This window comes from Syngnathus typhle, linkage group LG6 (assembly GCF_033458585.1).
Source record: "Syngnathus typhle isolate RoL2023-S1 ecotype Sweden linkage group LG6, RoL_Styp_1.0, whole genome shotgun sequence".
Lineage (NCBI taxonomy): Eukaryota > Metazoa > Chordata > Actinopteri > Syngnathiformes > Syngnathidae > Syngnathus > Syngnathus typhle.
This window is the reverse complement of record NC_083743.1, coordinates 5960005-5975286: the sequence shown is the minus strand read 5'-3', so window position 1 is coordinate 5975286 and position 15282 is coordinate 5960005. Positions and strand designations below refer to the sequence as shown.

The window sequence follows — 15282 nt, the reverse complement described above, 5'->3', positions numbered from 1 at the left end:
GAAGAAGCCGTTAAACAAACGCACCTGAGACGAGGCTACTTGGCGAATATCTGACATTTTCTTTGCGTGATTGAGGTTAAGGCTGATATTCTCATCTGGCTCATTGTCCTGCCAGTTTTTATCATCAGTTCCAAATAGTTTCCCAACACTCATCAAACACACTCGCTCTGCCGAGAACAACGGCTGCCTTTATTTGGCACTCTCGTTTCAGGGTCATTGGAAACATTCTTTCGTTCACGGGCCGGCACACGAGGTGCCCGCGGCAGTGCCCGAGTCATTGCACACAAAAAGAAAAATACAATAAAAAAAACAAAGAAAAAAAACTTTCATCTGTGTCTCTGTCTGAGGCGTAAAATAGTTGCGGTCGATTTTTAAAATGTGTTTAAAGGCCGTTGAAGGAAATGTAAACCTAAAGAAAAGTGTCAACGTGGGAAATAACTAGAAGGCTGCACAGCCAAACAGCACTTGAGGGATCAGGAGGTTTTTGTTGTTCATTTGAAAAAGCAGCGGGAGAAGACAACGTGAATTACAATGTGAATTAAAAGACGCACTCAGAGTAAAATGCATTTGAACAATGGAAATGCCAATAAAGGAAAAAAAAGAACAGATACTTTTTATTGCGTACAAACATCGATTTTCCAAAGTTTACGCAGGAAGAAGAAAGAAAAAAAAGACTCTTTCTTTTGTAGTCTTTTACTTTATATCTTATCGGTGGCCTTACTAGGTGGCTAGTTGCTAGTAAAAAGTTTTTGTCCCAGGTGCTTTGACATAAAATGGATCGGCGAGCCTAAATTAGACCATTGGTGTCAAACCCAAGGCCGGGGGCCAGATATGGCCCGCCACATCATTAAATGTGGCCCGCAGAGACAAATTGCGCATCATATGTCAATACTAAAATATATAATATATATTATAATATAAGAATATATATATATAATAATAAAATAGAAATATTATTAGCAATTTCTATTGCCATTCATCTTTTTCAGACAATAAAAGGCGTCATGCCTGAGCAAATTGGACTTGTGGAACAAGTCCATTCCAGAAAAAAAAGAAGGATGGAAAAATTAGGTTTCCTCCCCATTCGCTGTCAGATGTTTGGCTTTCAGCAGGAGCCTTATCAGTCTTTCAAGTTTTTCTTGTTATTTTTAGGCCACTTATTGACTCCAGATGCGAAAAGGGAGTAAAAGGGGCGGGGCCAACCTGAATTTGATTTCAGATGCTTCCTCTGACAAAGCCAAAACAGAAAAGGAAGTTAAAAGGAAGAAACTTCCACCCCCACGTTGCACTCCAATGTCTTACAACATGATTCAAATGAAAAGAAAACGAACAAACGGTGTAAGCGATGGGCGGCCAGTCTGCGTTTGAATCGCGAATAAAAAGTTGGTGTCAGTCGGAGTTCATCTGTTGTTTTTTTTAAATTTACCAAGGAACCAACGGTGCAAATTACATTTGAGCGAGGCAGCACTTTATTGGCAGCGAGTGGCTAATCTAACGGTAAATTCCATAAAAGCACATTCGTCTTGTTTGGATTTACAACTGCTTCATAAGAGTCTCCGACCTCTCGCCTAATGGACGTTTAAATCACTCGGGCCGGAATAGGATCAGTTAATGGCGCGCATTTTCAATGCCAGCTCTATATTTATGTGGCCCAGACACACACATTGCCTCCCCTAACAATAAATAAATAAATAAATAAAATAAAAAAGCATCTTAAATTATTAACGACGGCTCGATTTTCACCCAAGGTGGCCGGGTGATGGGTAGTAAAATCAGCGGTGGCGGGTTTGGGGATCTGAGACCATCTATCCGTCCGTCCATTTTCGATTTTGCTGAGCCCACCCAGCGTTGCACTAGAGCTGCAGCCTATTCCAGCTGACTCCGCCCGGGACTGGTCGCAGACCAATCAGAGGGCCAGAAGGAAGCTACTAGAGGACATGAGTAGCTAGCAAAATCGCTCACCAGTAAATAAAATAAATAAAAACACAAAAATAAATAAATAAAAATGAATTAAAAAAATAATTAAATATAATAAATCTGTTAAATTGAACAAATAAAAGCTGTTTTTTGTTCACTTGCTTTACTGTGTCACAGCACCTCACGAGGCCACCTTTTGTTCCGAAAACCTATTTTGCTGCTAAATTCTTTAATAGTCGAGACAATTCTGTGTACCCTGCCAAGATTCAGGACAACTCGTGCCTGATGTAGCAAAGCAGCCCCAGAACAGTAAGCAGAGTGTTCTTTTTTTTAAATGGTCAAGCAATTTCATGTCATTTTGCCATTCAGAACAGCCAAAGTTCTTACCAAGCGGCGTCTCTCCTCTTCTACCGTGTTGAGCAGCTTGGAGAACTCCTTGAAGGACTGGGCTGAAACGGAATCAAGAAGAAACTTTCAGATGCGACGGTGTTAGTTAAACAAGCGGCACCAACAATGCGTGGCGCCGCAGTCGTTAAACGTCAGATGCTCCCGCCTCGCCGTGAGCGTGGCCCTAAAAAGCTTTATGGAACGGCAGCCTCTGAGCTTTCGCCGTCGCGTAATTTAGAACGCAATAAAATCACACAGCTGTCCGAAGACAAAGGAACACAAACAAAATATTTCAAATTAACCATTGACTACATTGTTTTTTTTCTTCCGTGCTGCTGCCGATCGGAAGCCAATGCCGTTACGATTCTCCGGTGCCACCCGTGGCTTCCCCGGCGGGCGACCCGGCCCCGACGCCATTACCGACCGGCCGTGCATCATCATTGGCCCGTTTACGCCGCAAAGCCTTCAAGTGAAGGAAGCCATGATTTTTGCTCATCCAGGCCTGCCATTAAATGCAGCGGCTCCTTTATCAAGCACACAAAAGCTTTCAGGGGAGCCAATAGGAGTCAAGGGTGCTTACGACTCGTCCGTCACTTGGTGGCCGATCAAGAAAAGATAAGTGCAAATAACCTTGAAAAAGAAACGTGATTGCCTGCTTAAAGGAGACAAATGATATCATGTTGTCACAATTTGAAATGATTCCCGGGTGACTTCATACATTTTTCTGCAAGAGGTTAGCCGGTTGATAGCGATTTTCAACTCGCCTCGCACGCGGAGGATCGACTTTTCAGGAGAAGGGCATCAAACTTTAAAAACAAAAAATGTCATCGCATCAGTCCTTTGGTGGCATCGATTTGTTGGAGAATGTGAATGTCATGAAGCCGAATCGATGGGAAGGTCAGGTGTGGCGGCGTGGCAGCACATTCCAGCGTGACGCGTCGGAAGACCGGAGCATCAAAGGAGGGTCAGCGACGAGAGGCCGCCGCTTTCGGTTGCGGGACTTGCATGGTCGGGCGCAGATTGATTTTGGTTTCAAAAAGGAATCGTGGCCTTTTGTTCCCCATCTGCAGTTGGGGGGGGGAAGGGGGTCTTCAGTTCACACGTGGAAACATTTTTAGTTTGTTCTTGGTCGGGGCATATTTTTATAATCTTGAGGAATTCTCACATTTGATGTCATTACAATGAGCGAAAAAGTGAGCACGTTGTCTCTTTCCGCACGGGCGAGCGTAATTGGCCTCTCGCAGAAATCTGCCTTGGCGGCGACTATTTGCTCTGCATTCAGTCCAACGGCTTCATGTGGAGGAGGGCGACCCTCGCAGATGGGCAGTAATTCTGCAACCGCCGCGCAAAAATCCCAAGACGGAAAAAAATAAAATAAAATCCAGATTGGCTGCTTTTCTGCACAGATGCTTTCACATTCCTGCATGAGGCTCAACAATTCAGATCTTCGTTCATCTCCGATAGCGGTCAGACAATTAGTCCCTTCCCATAGAGGAAAGCCGATCAATTGCATCAATTATACATGCGGCAAACACTTAGAGCCTATCCGAGGGCTGCGATACGGAACCGTTCACTTTTTGAGGCTAGCGGAACAATCGATTCAAATCGAATGAATCGGTACTTCTCCTCTTACACACGCTGGGTCGGTTTTGGTTCAACTCACCGATGTTGACTTCATCATCCGTCTCGGCGTCACCGAGGCACTCGAACTGGAACTCCTGCAGCGACTGGGAGAACTTTTGGACGGCCACAGAAAGATCTGCACGACAGGAGAGCAGGAAAGATGAAAACTAAAGCTAAGCTAAGCTAAAAACGGAAGAATACCAACTTTTTCCAATTTATGATCCGCTCGTTACTTGAGCCATGACAATGTTGACTTTTTATTGTTCTTAGATCATCAACATTTTATTGTCCATCAATGTGGACTAAAGTAGTCTGAAAATAATCAATCACGTCTGCATGGAAACGAAGTTTAAAAAAAAAAAAAATGCTAGTTAGCTGCTGATTTACTTTTCATGAAACCTTCAGCGACTTGCTATTTGGGTCAAAGCAGTTGCAAAAAGTGCATTTTTTTCCCCTTTTTCTAACATCGTAATTATAATCATACGTTCATTATAATCTCCGAACAAAATGTTTGCATTTGAGCTCTGCTGCTCTCGAATAACATTTGACACTTCCCAGAATAGCCGCGTTTATTCTTTTCAATCTTCTATTCGCAGCCTTCATTAGTGAGTGGCGGCGGAGAAAATAGTTTCAGACTGTGGAACAATTACTTTTCACATACTGGAAAATCTTTGCTAATTAAATGAGAGAAAGTGCTCAAAATGTGACACTTTATATAAAGTGGTTTTGAAAGAAAAGTGACAAGATTAATGTTGTACATTTATTATTACATTGCACTACTTGTGCAGCGTATATACTGTAAAAATAAGTGGACTGAGTAGCGACCCTTGTGGAACACCAGAACACAATTCTGTTCTTACGGCTGTGAAATAACCTCAACTCAGATCAGGGCTCAGTCAGTCCCAATGCCCCTGATGACTTTAAAATTATTTTATTATAATTACAACTCGATTCATACGCTGCGTGGACATGGACAACATGATACAGTTGTACAGACCTCAGATTGAAAGCCTCTCGTGAGGCATCCGCATTGAACGATGCTCACGTGTAAAAGCTGCAGAGGCCGCCCGACCCTGAGTGCTGTTGAGCGCAAAGCTTCCAGAAGATGTATTATGCTGCCGACGCGCGGCTGCTGATTTTGGGATCGATACCTCACCGCCGGTCGAAATGCGCTCGCGGGCCCAACAATGACGGATGATCTTTGAGCCCTGACATTCAAACAGGCATAAACCTCAGAAACAAGTTGGAGGTCGTATGCTACATGTTGCTTGCGTTGTTTCTGAAAAGCCACCAAAATATAAAATAAAAATAAACAAACATCAACTGCAGACAAATACAGAGCAGCTCAGGCTCTGGCTAGCAGGTGTCAAAACAAGCTAGCTTGTTAAAGCAATGTTGAAAAAGGAAACTATTTGTTATTCTAATGAAACAAATCATATCAATTTCTTGTTTTTGTGTCCCCATTTACATTTTCCTGCGCGTTTAATAACCCACGCCATAAAGTAAACACGAGGGAAAGGTCTCGCTGACACATAGCAGCAAACACAAGAGACCCCATTAGCTTCCACTCTACAAGACAGCGGGGAAATAAGGGATAAAAGCCCCAAATAAAGCGGCCACTCATTCTCAAGGCCAAGTAGAGATGTCACGGCTCCCCAGATAGCTCGTCTTCATCTGCGCCGACAGAGGAGGGAATTTGCTGCGTTACACTTTGATTATATGTGGCGGAGAGGAGCTGCGGCCAGCCAGGCGGGAGTGGAGGGGTAATAAAAAAAAAAGAAATAAAATACAAAGACAGCCGCATGAGCTGGCAAAGGTGTCTTGCTGAGCACATCGAGTGCGACATGAGAGGAGCGATATGATGAAAGCACCAAGTCGCGGGCAAAAGAAAACATTTTGCGCTTATTAGAAAAACGTTCAGGGTCTTAAAATAGCCACCTCTAAATTTATTACACTCGACAAGCATTTGATCGAGGCCAGCGTGTGATTATTTTGTGCTGAAATGATCCTCGGGCACAGCGGGGGGGCGACGGCAGATCAAGAATAATATCAGCCATCGGTGGCATCGGCACGTTTAATCACAAGAGATGCTCTCGGCTCGCGCGTGAAACGGCTACGCTAGTTAGCGGCCGACGGGTGAGACGCCTCTTCTCCACGCCCCCTCCCCGGGAGGCCGCCGCAATCTCGTCTCCAGGGTAACGGCATGCCTGTCCAAACACGTCGCATGCTACTTCAGTGTTGGAATTCTCCTTCAAAAGGCAACTATTGATCCATCGGCGAAAACTGGTTCTCCAATGTGCTAACGTTGCCACTAACATCGCGCGAGGAGCTACTGAACACTTTAAGACTGAGGCCACTGACCTATATTTGCAATCTAAACTCTAATATTTGCTCCATGAAATTTTCTTCTGATTGAACTGCTTGCAGCACTGTACGTCAAGGTTTTTATTTTTATTTATTTTTTTGTTCCTGATATCAGATATCAGCTTCTACATGCTGCCATGGCAAACTAATCGACCGCTTTAGGGAATCAAAAGTGCAGGGCAATTTGATTCAATCCAGTGATTCTAAACTTTATACACCAAGTAACAGCTCAATGAATGAATGAATGATGAAATAAATAAAAACACTTGTCTCTTCAATGACCACCATAATGACGAACATTAAAATACAGTTGCGCAGTAGGCCCAAGTGTTCCCGGACAACGTAACCTAAACACTCCCAAAACTTACCTAAATATTTAAATACAAGTCAAAGTAGACAAATAGGGAGGATTAAAGTAGCCTGAATATTTTTTAAATTGACCAAAAATACTCATGAAAAGCTACTCAAATACTCCAAAGTTACCTACATTCTCTTAAATGAAATACTTAAATAATTCCTAAGTATTAACTATAGTATATACACCAAGTACACAAATACTACCTAAAATACTGATTTGAATTGAAGAGTAGCAGAATGTCAAACACTATCCAACAAGCAAAACATGCCCCGAGCAATCCGCTCGCATGAATCCATTAAATAATCAGTCCCTCTGCAGGAGTATATTTTATTTACATGATTTCATGTTGCGTTCTTAGATAAATATTGAAATCATAAAGGCTGTCGAATTGTGAAAAGGACCGACTTGCAAATATCCGATACCCCTCCGAAGAAGGTGGTCAAAGTGTTACTGTTCATTCTTGTGCAGACTTAAATCGGAGACACAAACGAAATAAAATTACATCATGTGTGATTGGGGGACGAAGATGTTTTACAACGGTGGTGGTGTGGGGGGGGGGGTTCTCTTTCCTTTCCGCCGCCCCGGCTTGACGGGGTTAGAAACGACGGGGTGCATTGTGCCACTAAGGTAAGACCGCTGGCACGCCACGCCAAGCCTGAAAGATCGCAGAGTCTACGCAACTTTTCTCACCGCCATGTGTCTTGGGAATCTCAAAACCTTCTTTTACTCATTCCATTCTCTTAACCTCTATATTGCAACAGGCAATCTTTACTCAACATTCGCAGAAATCGGCCGGAATATTCTCTGAGAGAAACAAGAACAATCGGACCTTTGCTGACTTGGAAAAAAAATGTTGTGGCTTACTGTACAGCTAATATGAAATGCAGAACTTCAGCTTTGCGACATGACTTCATCCAATGTGTTACACAGATTACAGTCCTTGCCACACACTCACACACACACACAAAGGCGGAAGAGCACACCCCCCTGCAGCAACCCAGAGATGTCAGGCCAAACGCAATGCGAAGAGTGGGAGTGTGGGGGGGGGGGGGTGCGTTCGGATGGTTACACAAGCAAGCGTGTTTACAGGACACTTCCCGTGGCTGTGCCTCACAAGCGTCATCTGGGCTCACATCAACGCCGAGACGTCCCAGAGTCCCAAAGCCCGAAAAGGAGATAACGGAACATATTATTATTCTAATAAGTGTGCTCGTATCGCATTGCAGGAGGAAAAATATGCACTGTGTCGCGACAAGTGAAAAGCTTGTTTACAGACACAGCGTATATAATAACGCCAGCCTTTCATTATTTTTATCTAGAATTGCCGAGCAGGCACGGGCAAGCAAAGGGGGCAGTCGCACGCAATCGGGTCGATTTATGGCAGCGGTGTCCAGTAGGTGGCAGTGTGGTGAAGAAAACAACAACAACAACAACAACACTTTAAGGAATTGGCAGTAATATTCACAAACCATTCGTGAAATTAAAAAACCGAGACGAGTCACTAGGAACCAGAATCGAATCAAGTTGAGCGATGGCCAACGCTACTCCCACCACACCTAAGATAGTTATTTTAGGATCATCTCATGAACACCAAAAAATCTGGCACGAGTTGCCTTTTGTCAGCAAAGAACTAAATTGTGACAAAACTGTCTTTGTGTGCCTCGCTTAGACAAACTCACCTGGCTTCCCGCCGAATATGCATCATTACTGTCATTGCCGTCACGCTCCTCGGCCCTCCCCCGCCTCGCAAAGGCGTAATTAGTGTATTCAATTAGCGCGGCCACCGCCAGGGAATTAATACAAGTCGGCGGCGGTGGTTATAGAAACCGGACCAGGTGTGAATATCAAGTAGCTGGCTAGATGCAGATGGATCTCACTTGCAGCTGGAATCAATTATATCCGTGGCACAATAAGTTCAGGATGCTTTGGACTGCCATTCATTCAAAGCCGCAACAGAAACCGCCGGCGCTCCAACGAGGCCGTTCCCGGGCCGAAGCTACATCATCACCACGGTGTTAAAGATAGGGGTAATTTTTTTAACCGTTCCGCAAGAATTTTAAACAGACTGAAGGTTGGACCTTAACTCATTGGCTGCCATTGACGTTTTTAGTCGTCAATTGCCAGCGAATATATAAGTACAACGTGGAAAAAAGATAAGGTTTGTAAAGTGCACGAGAAATAGGAAAGAGTCTCCAAAACTTCTGCTAACAACTCTGGCTAAACTTAGCACCTACCTAGCTTAGTCAGTTGAAACGAATCATCACAACGTACTTCCTTGATACCAACAACTTTCCTATCAGCCTCAACTTTTGGCGCCATCTAGTGGCATCTTATGGGAGCAGATTTGCAGGGGGATAAATAACCATTGTCCTCAAACAGCTTGACATAGATGTCATCCAAAATCAAGTGTTCTCTTCTCTTGACACAGAAACTAAGCCGCGGGCGGTGGCTGAACATCGGCTGACAGTTGTGAGTGATAGCGAGTCGACGAGGACCAATAACACGTTTGACCTCTGTTACCACCTGCATCTCTTTATTCTCTTGCTGGCTATTTTTCCAAAATTAACCGGGTTCATGCTCAGTTTTTGCAGGATGATATGCCCATCAAAAATACATTAGGACGTTTTAGTGTGTGTTTTTTCGCTAATTATCTATTTTAATAACACTGTGCCTTGTTTCTACTTGAATTTTCTTTTTTCATCCTTTATTTTATTTGTAAGTGGTTAGGATAATGGCTGGCAGATGGTTAATTCAAATGGTTGATTTCTCCAATTTCATAAATAATTATTCATCTTTAATGGAGACAATTCCACATAATTTGCTATTTATAAAAAATGATTGTTTATGTTAAGACCAGACAATGACGTTCAGGACATGACTAGAGAGAAAGAACAGGCTCTCTAACACATCTTCCTATTGATTGGAAGCTCTTCAAATCAGTGTGGCACCCAAAGTTGAAAACCATCAATGATTGATTTTTACTTTCAGCACTTTGCCTCTCTCCAACTGCAGGGGATCTAGTTCAACCTATTTATATACAAATCGGGTCTGGTAAGTCCAGTAAGTCTTTAATAATAATAATAATAATAATAATAATAATAATAATAATAATCAAACAAGGTAACCAGAAGTTAACTTTATCAGCAAGCTGGCCAATTTTGACAAATGAAGTTGTAAGAAAAGCAAGATGCCTTTTTGTTGACTCGAGACTTTGCTGACTCACAATTGCGTCAAACCCAAACATCCCCCAGGTTCGACAATTTGATCATAAGGTGCATAAAATTCCACTAGACTTCAGTCAAACAGTGACAAATCCTACATGCGTATTTATTTACCTTCTGAGCCAGATAATCGGACTCATTTGAGTATCATGACTTTAAAAAGCCCAATTACGCTGCTGCATAATATTTTGGGAAATGTTATTTCGTGTGAAAACTTTGAAAAACACAATCTTCACACATTATGGGCGCAAAAGCAAAGTTCGCCAACTCCTCTTTGGGCCTCTAATAAGTTAACGCGCTCCTCTGCGCGAGGCAAGTCTCATCTTGCAACCGACGAGAAGCACGAACAAACAATTCCGCGTGTTCTCACATGGAATAAATGACATTTAATAATCTGCGTGGGTATATTACGACGCGCCACGCAAATTGACGCGTCTAGCGCGTGCTTGCATTTCTTGTCAAATCGAGCGTGTGCGTTTTTTTCATACTTACTCCTCAGCGCGCCGATAAGCATATTCCCATCCTTAATGAGCTCTTTGATGAACTTGTTGGTCCTCTCCAGTTCGATCTCATGACACTTGAGACGCTCTCGGAAATCGGGTCCATCGAGAAAAGAGTCGCTAAACTCCAGCGTGGGGAGTCCCATGCTTGTTCTTGCCCGAAGGGTCTCCTCCGCACACGTCTTCCTCAGCGTGGACGCGCCGCACAAACATAAAAATGTGGGTGGGGGGGACAAAAAAAAGAGAGTTGCAGGCGACTAACTTTCGTCTTCTCCGAGTCTTACTTCCTGGTCCCTTGGCTGCTGCGGTTCGAGGTTGGGGGTTGGAAGTTGGAGGTTCATCACGGTGGTCGTGTGACTCCTGCTGGTGGCTCATGGCCCCACGCCCACCATCCTTGCTGCCAAAGGAAAGAAAGGTGCGTGGGGAAACTAAATAGAAGTCAAGTCGGGTTTCAAAGCACGATTTTGAGAAAGGGTTAAGAATTAAGTTCCAAGCAAGATTTCGGTTTCAATCTTTAGGTCTTAAAGTAAGGTTCCAAGTTTCAAAGTAAGAGTCTGAAGACAGGTAGGGTTTTAAATTGGAGTTTTAAGTCAGGTATCAAAGTCGGGTTCCAAGGCAGATTTAGTTTTTTAAACCACAATGACTGCTACGGTTAGAATTTTAATTAGGGTTAGGGTTTCAATTAAGGAGGCTGGAGCAGAGACAAATAAAGAGAAAGAAATTCAGAATCACTGGCTTTGCTTTGAAGGAGTGCGAGCTTTTGTTTATTTGACGCCGGACGACCAACAAGTCGGTCCACATTGGTCGTTTGGCTGCAGGTAGCGTCCAGATAAATCATCAGGGACAGATGAAGCTCGTGGACATTGTTGCTCCACGTTAAGGTCACCAAACTGCCAGGAGAGGGAAAAAATAATAAAAATCTTCTCGTGGGATGACGATGTCTTTTGTTTGTTGTGTCATGGCAGCCGGTCGTGACTGATTACTGGCAAAAAATATTTTTGGGATGCTAAAAACGTTCAGGGACATAAAAAAAAAAAATCTCTGATTTAAATTTGTTGCTGCCAGTAAATTAGTTTCTCCCATCTGAAGGTTTCTTGACAGCGGTTGCAAGGCAAATGGCCGCAAATCAGAATCTGCTCAGGTGTTTTGTCCACTTAAAAAGTCTTCCGTCAAATTAGCGTCGAGCCTCTTTAAGGTTGTTGCCGGCTGACGCATGGATCCTTCTGAGAGGAGAACACAAGCCGCCGCTGTTTTCCCAGCTAATGATTAATGACCCTAATTTACACATTTTTTATATATATAAATCCAATCATGCTGTGACATTTCCTATCAAATGAGTCCTTCCTCATTTTAGCATTGTTTACCTCTTGACAGAGCAATCTCGCCGGCGCTGGCGTCCCTGGGCTTTATGACTCCAGCGAGCCGATGAGCTGTTCTGCACCATTACCTCCGCCTCGACAAACGCATCTGCCAGGCCAAAGCGGCCTGCTGTGGTTGTCAAACTGGGTTTCGTGGACCCGCCACGGGGGTCGGCAGGACGTAGCTAAGGGGTCCGTAGGTGAATTCGCGATGTTGGTTGAAATGCCGTTAATTGGTTTCCAAACTGCGATGCTGGTTTTGATGGGATTTTAGCATTGTGCGTTAGCATGCTTGTCAAAGGTCATCTGTGTTAAATCTGCTTTTTCGCTTCAACTGAATGAGGCAAGAAAAGTTTGAAGCGTGCAACCTTGGTCACTATTGTCAATTATGTGTCAGACCGCTGACAAATTTGATGGATATTTTTGTCAAATTTTTGTTGTTGTTGACCTTGACGTGCTCCCTCTAGGCGTTTCAGTTCGGGTGATGAATAATGGGCGGCTTTGTAAACACTTTGCGGTGACTTTGCCTTTAATAATTTAATTTTGTACACAGTGGGTGCCGGCAAGTGGGGGGGGACTCTCTGCCCCTGTCACGGCCCTGAGGAGATAGCCCTCTTGAGGAATTCATCTTTTGGATGTGTCGTTCCGCCTGCAGACCTTTCTTCAAGCTAAAAGTTGGAAAATATTTTCACAAAATTCCACCCACATTGTTTTTTGTTATTTAAGATGAATTTCTGCATTTTTCTTCCATCTGTTTCATTATTGTCTCTGAGTGCAACTTTGGCGACACCGAGCTAGCATGTTAAACACAACCTTGCCGATTTGCATAAATCTTCGCGACCTGACGTGCGTCAAGCAGCTTCGAGGTTGGGCCCGCTTTTTTGTTTTGTGCGCGTTAAATGGCGCGACCTTGGATTATTGAGTTTCTGTCACGAGCTGCGCTTTGGGTGCAAAATGGATGGACGGCCGCTTCTAGCGCCGTCTTAGGAGGCGACCGCTAGCTGGCCACCTCACATTTGGACTCGCTGCAGTCGAACAACTTGACATTTGCTGTAATGAGAGGGGAGGAATGTGTTACGGCCTGGAAGACGAATGTGGCGTGAAATGTCACGAATAAAAAAGTTTACCAATGTTAGTGGAATACAGTTATCTCGTTTCTGATTCACAAATTCACCTATTTGTAATTTTTGGTAAATCTAGAGATAAGACAATTTTAGCCTGGGTTGTTAGCGAGAATTTTTGTTACATGTGTATTTGATTTTTTTTTTTTTTTTTATTTCAAAATCAAATCTGTAAAACAATTTGTTCCGAGGAGGAAGTTTGTAAAATGAGTTTGAAATGATATTTGTGGTTTAGTATTACATTTTGCATTGAAACTAGGAATATAAACAACTATTGATTATACCGACAGTTTATGTACACGAAATCTAAGTCACTCAAAATGAAAAAAGATAAAGAAAGGATCAAAACAGAACATAAGAATCACCATGTTGCTTATTTACATGGCGAGCCGACTGCAGGCCTCGCATTTGCCGTTTCCATGGCGATTTCAGACAGTTTATTGTGGTTGTTCAGACAGCAAATGCACAGCACTCCGCAAAATAAAAACCTTGCGCGGTTCAGCTGTCTTTTGAAAAAGGCGCAGTTAAAAAATGCAAGTGGAGAAGGACGCCGTTGCATATTGAAAAATGCCTGCATTCACTTAGGGCAAATCTCCAAAGCAATAAAATAAGCAAATACATCAATTTCCCAGGGTACACACGCTTGCTCAAATTGGTGAGTTGGAGTCCTTAAAACGTAATTTTTTTTTTTGTGAAAAACAATGTTAGCAAACAAGTTTTGGATGCAACATCATTTTCCAACCCGAGACTTCTTTTTTCCCCGCAATCGACGACGATTCAAGCGGCACTGAGAAAATGAACGACACTCAAGGGCTTTTCATTTGGAGCCAAAAGCCCAAATGCAAAAAAAAAACGCATTTCAGCCTTTCCCAAGAACGCTCGACAGTGGCCTACGTAATTCTTTTCGCTTGACGGAAGGCGCTCGGAGTGATTTATCTAATCAAGAGCGTCTCCGCCGCATCGCCAGGTGCGCCGGCGGAATACTAAAGCTCAACTTCTAGTTGTTGTCTAGGAAAAGCATCGAGGTAGCCGCCACACGCACATTTTGGCGTGCTGGGACAATAAGCCATCTCAGATGGCAGCGGAAAATGCTACGTTTGTAGCATGAAGCCTGCGAGTGCATTTCAATCAATTTGCCAGTTCAAATATTTTTTACAGATTCATCTTCTCAGCGTTAACTTGTCATGTCCAGATGTTAGCATCTGTGTAAATGTGCTTTTTGTGCAGCAAATCGAGATGAGCCTCGGAGGAGCGTCGGGCTCAGTCGTCGGGTCGCAGTCGAGATGAGGCACTTTGCATCGATTTTGTGCCAGAGCGCGACACGCTATTGATCTCCTCCCAACGGAAGGAAATCTTTGCAGCATCATGTCACATTTGGCCGTTCGCGATGGAAACGGGGATGTTCCATTGACGCTTTATCAGACTCACGGGTTAACGTCGATTTTACTCATTGCCGCGCGACTGTCGTCTGAATTAGAGCCACTTCAGCCATTTGGCTCGATGCGTGAGAATAATAAATAATGTAGAATAAAATGTTCAAAAGGAGAAACAGTCATGGCATCCTGTGAGGAATGTCATCCGTGAGCACAGCCAACTTGCTGTTGATTATTTATGTTTTTAATTATTCATTGATGTAAAAACGCCATTAAAGGGAATAGAGACACATTTCAGATTGAACTCTTCCTTCCATATTTCTCCACTTGTTCAATTATTCAAATCATACTGAGTTGTGCGTTTTCCTCGTTCCCTAAACTACCATATTTTTTCAGGATTTCACATTTGGACAAAATGGAGGGGAGAGGGGCTTTTCAATTTTAAATTCAATTAATGATTGTTTTTAATGACTATTATTACATTTACTGTACGCTTAAATAGTCTTCAGAATCATTACATATGTAGGAAAAAAAGACTATTCTAGATTCTAGAAGCTATTGTTCTGAATCTGAATCCAATTCATATTTTGGTACCAATGTAAACACAAACAGGCGTAATTGTTTACTGAGCATTTTCTCAACTTTTTTGTACTTACTTTTCCTTCCATACACCCAAAAACAATAAAAGAAGTGAGCTCTGTCAATGTGCACCGCAAGCTCGAGTGCGGGCTAAACTCCCAAGAGCCATTTCCTCCTTTGAGCTTAAAGTCGATAAGGTCAAACCCACAACATTAATCACGGGGGCTAACAAAAAAAGGAAAGTCAGCATCTCGGTACGAGCTCATTAAGTGTGAATCTCTGCGTGCATTGCACATCTGCGTGCAATTGGAGGTGTGCAAAGCTCCTCTGGCCTTCAATTAGGAGAACGTATCGACGCAAGTCTTTGTCACAGCTGACGTGCCGCCGTTTGTCACGTCGTGGTTGCCATCTGCAATTTGCCTTCCTCTTGTCTGCACTGCCTTCAGTACTTCATAGGGACATCTATTTTTTGTCCAATCAG

At 43.2% G+C, this 15282-nt stretch overlaps 1 protein-coding gene across 4 annotated transcripts in view; it reads right to left on the bottom strand.

The window, feature by feature from the left end:
• The window catches only part of LOC133155216 (rho GTPase-activating protein 42-like), a 30164-nt gene extending 19374 nt beyond the window's left edge, over nt 1–10790 (bottom strand). For all 4 annotated transcript variants that reach the window (XM_061280348.1, XM_061280349.1, XM_061280350.1 and 1 more), the window contains exons 1-4: nt 10655–10790; nt 10363–10552; nt 3968–4063; nt 2305–2366 (exon numbers count right to left, since the gene is read on the bottom strand). In XM_061280348.1, coding sequence (XP_061136332.1) covers nt 2305–2366; nt 3968–4063; nt 10363–10552; nt 10655–10711 — 405 coding nt within the window. In that variant the 5' untranslated portion in view covers nt 10712–10790. The remainder of the gene's footprint in view (nt 1–2304; nt 2367–3967; nt 4064–10362; nt 10553–10654) is intronic.
• Nucleotides 10791–15282: the final 4492 nt, after the last annotated feature.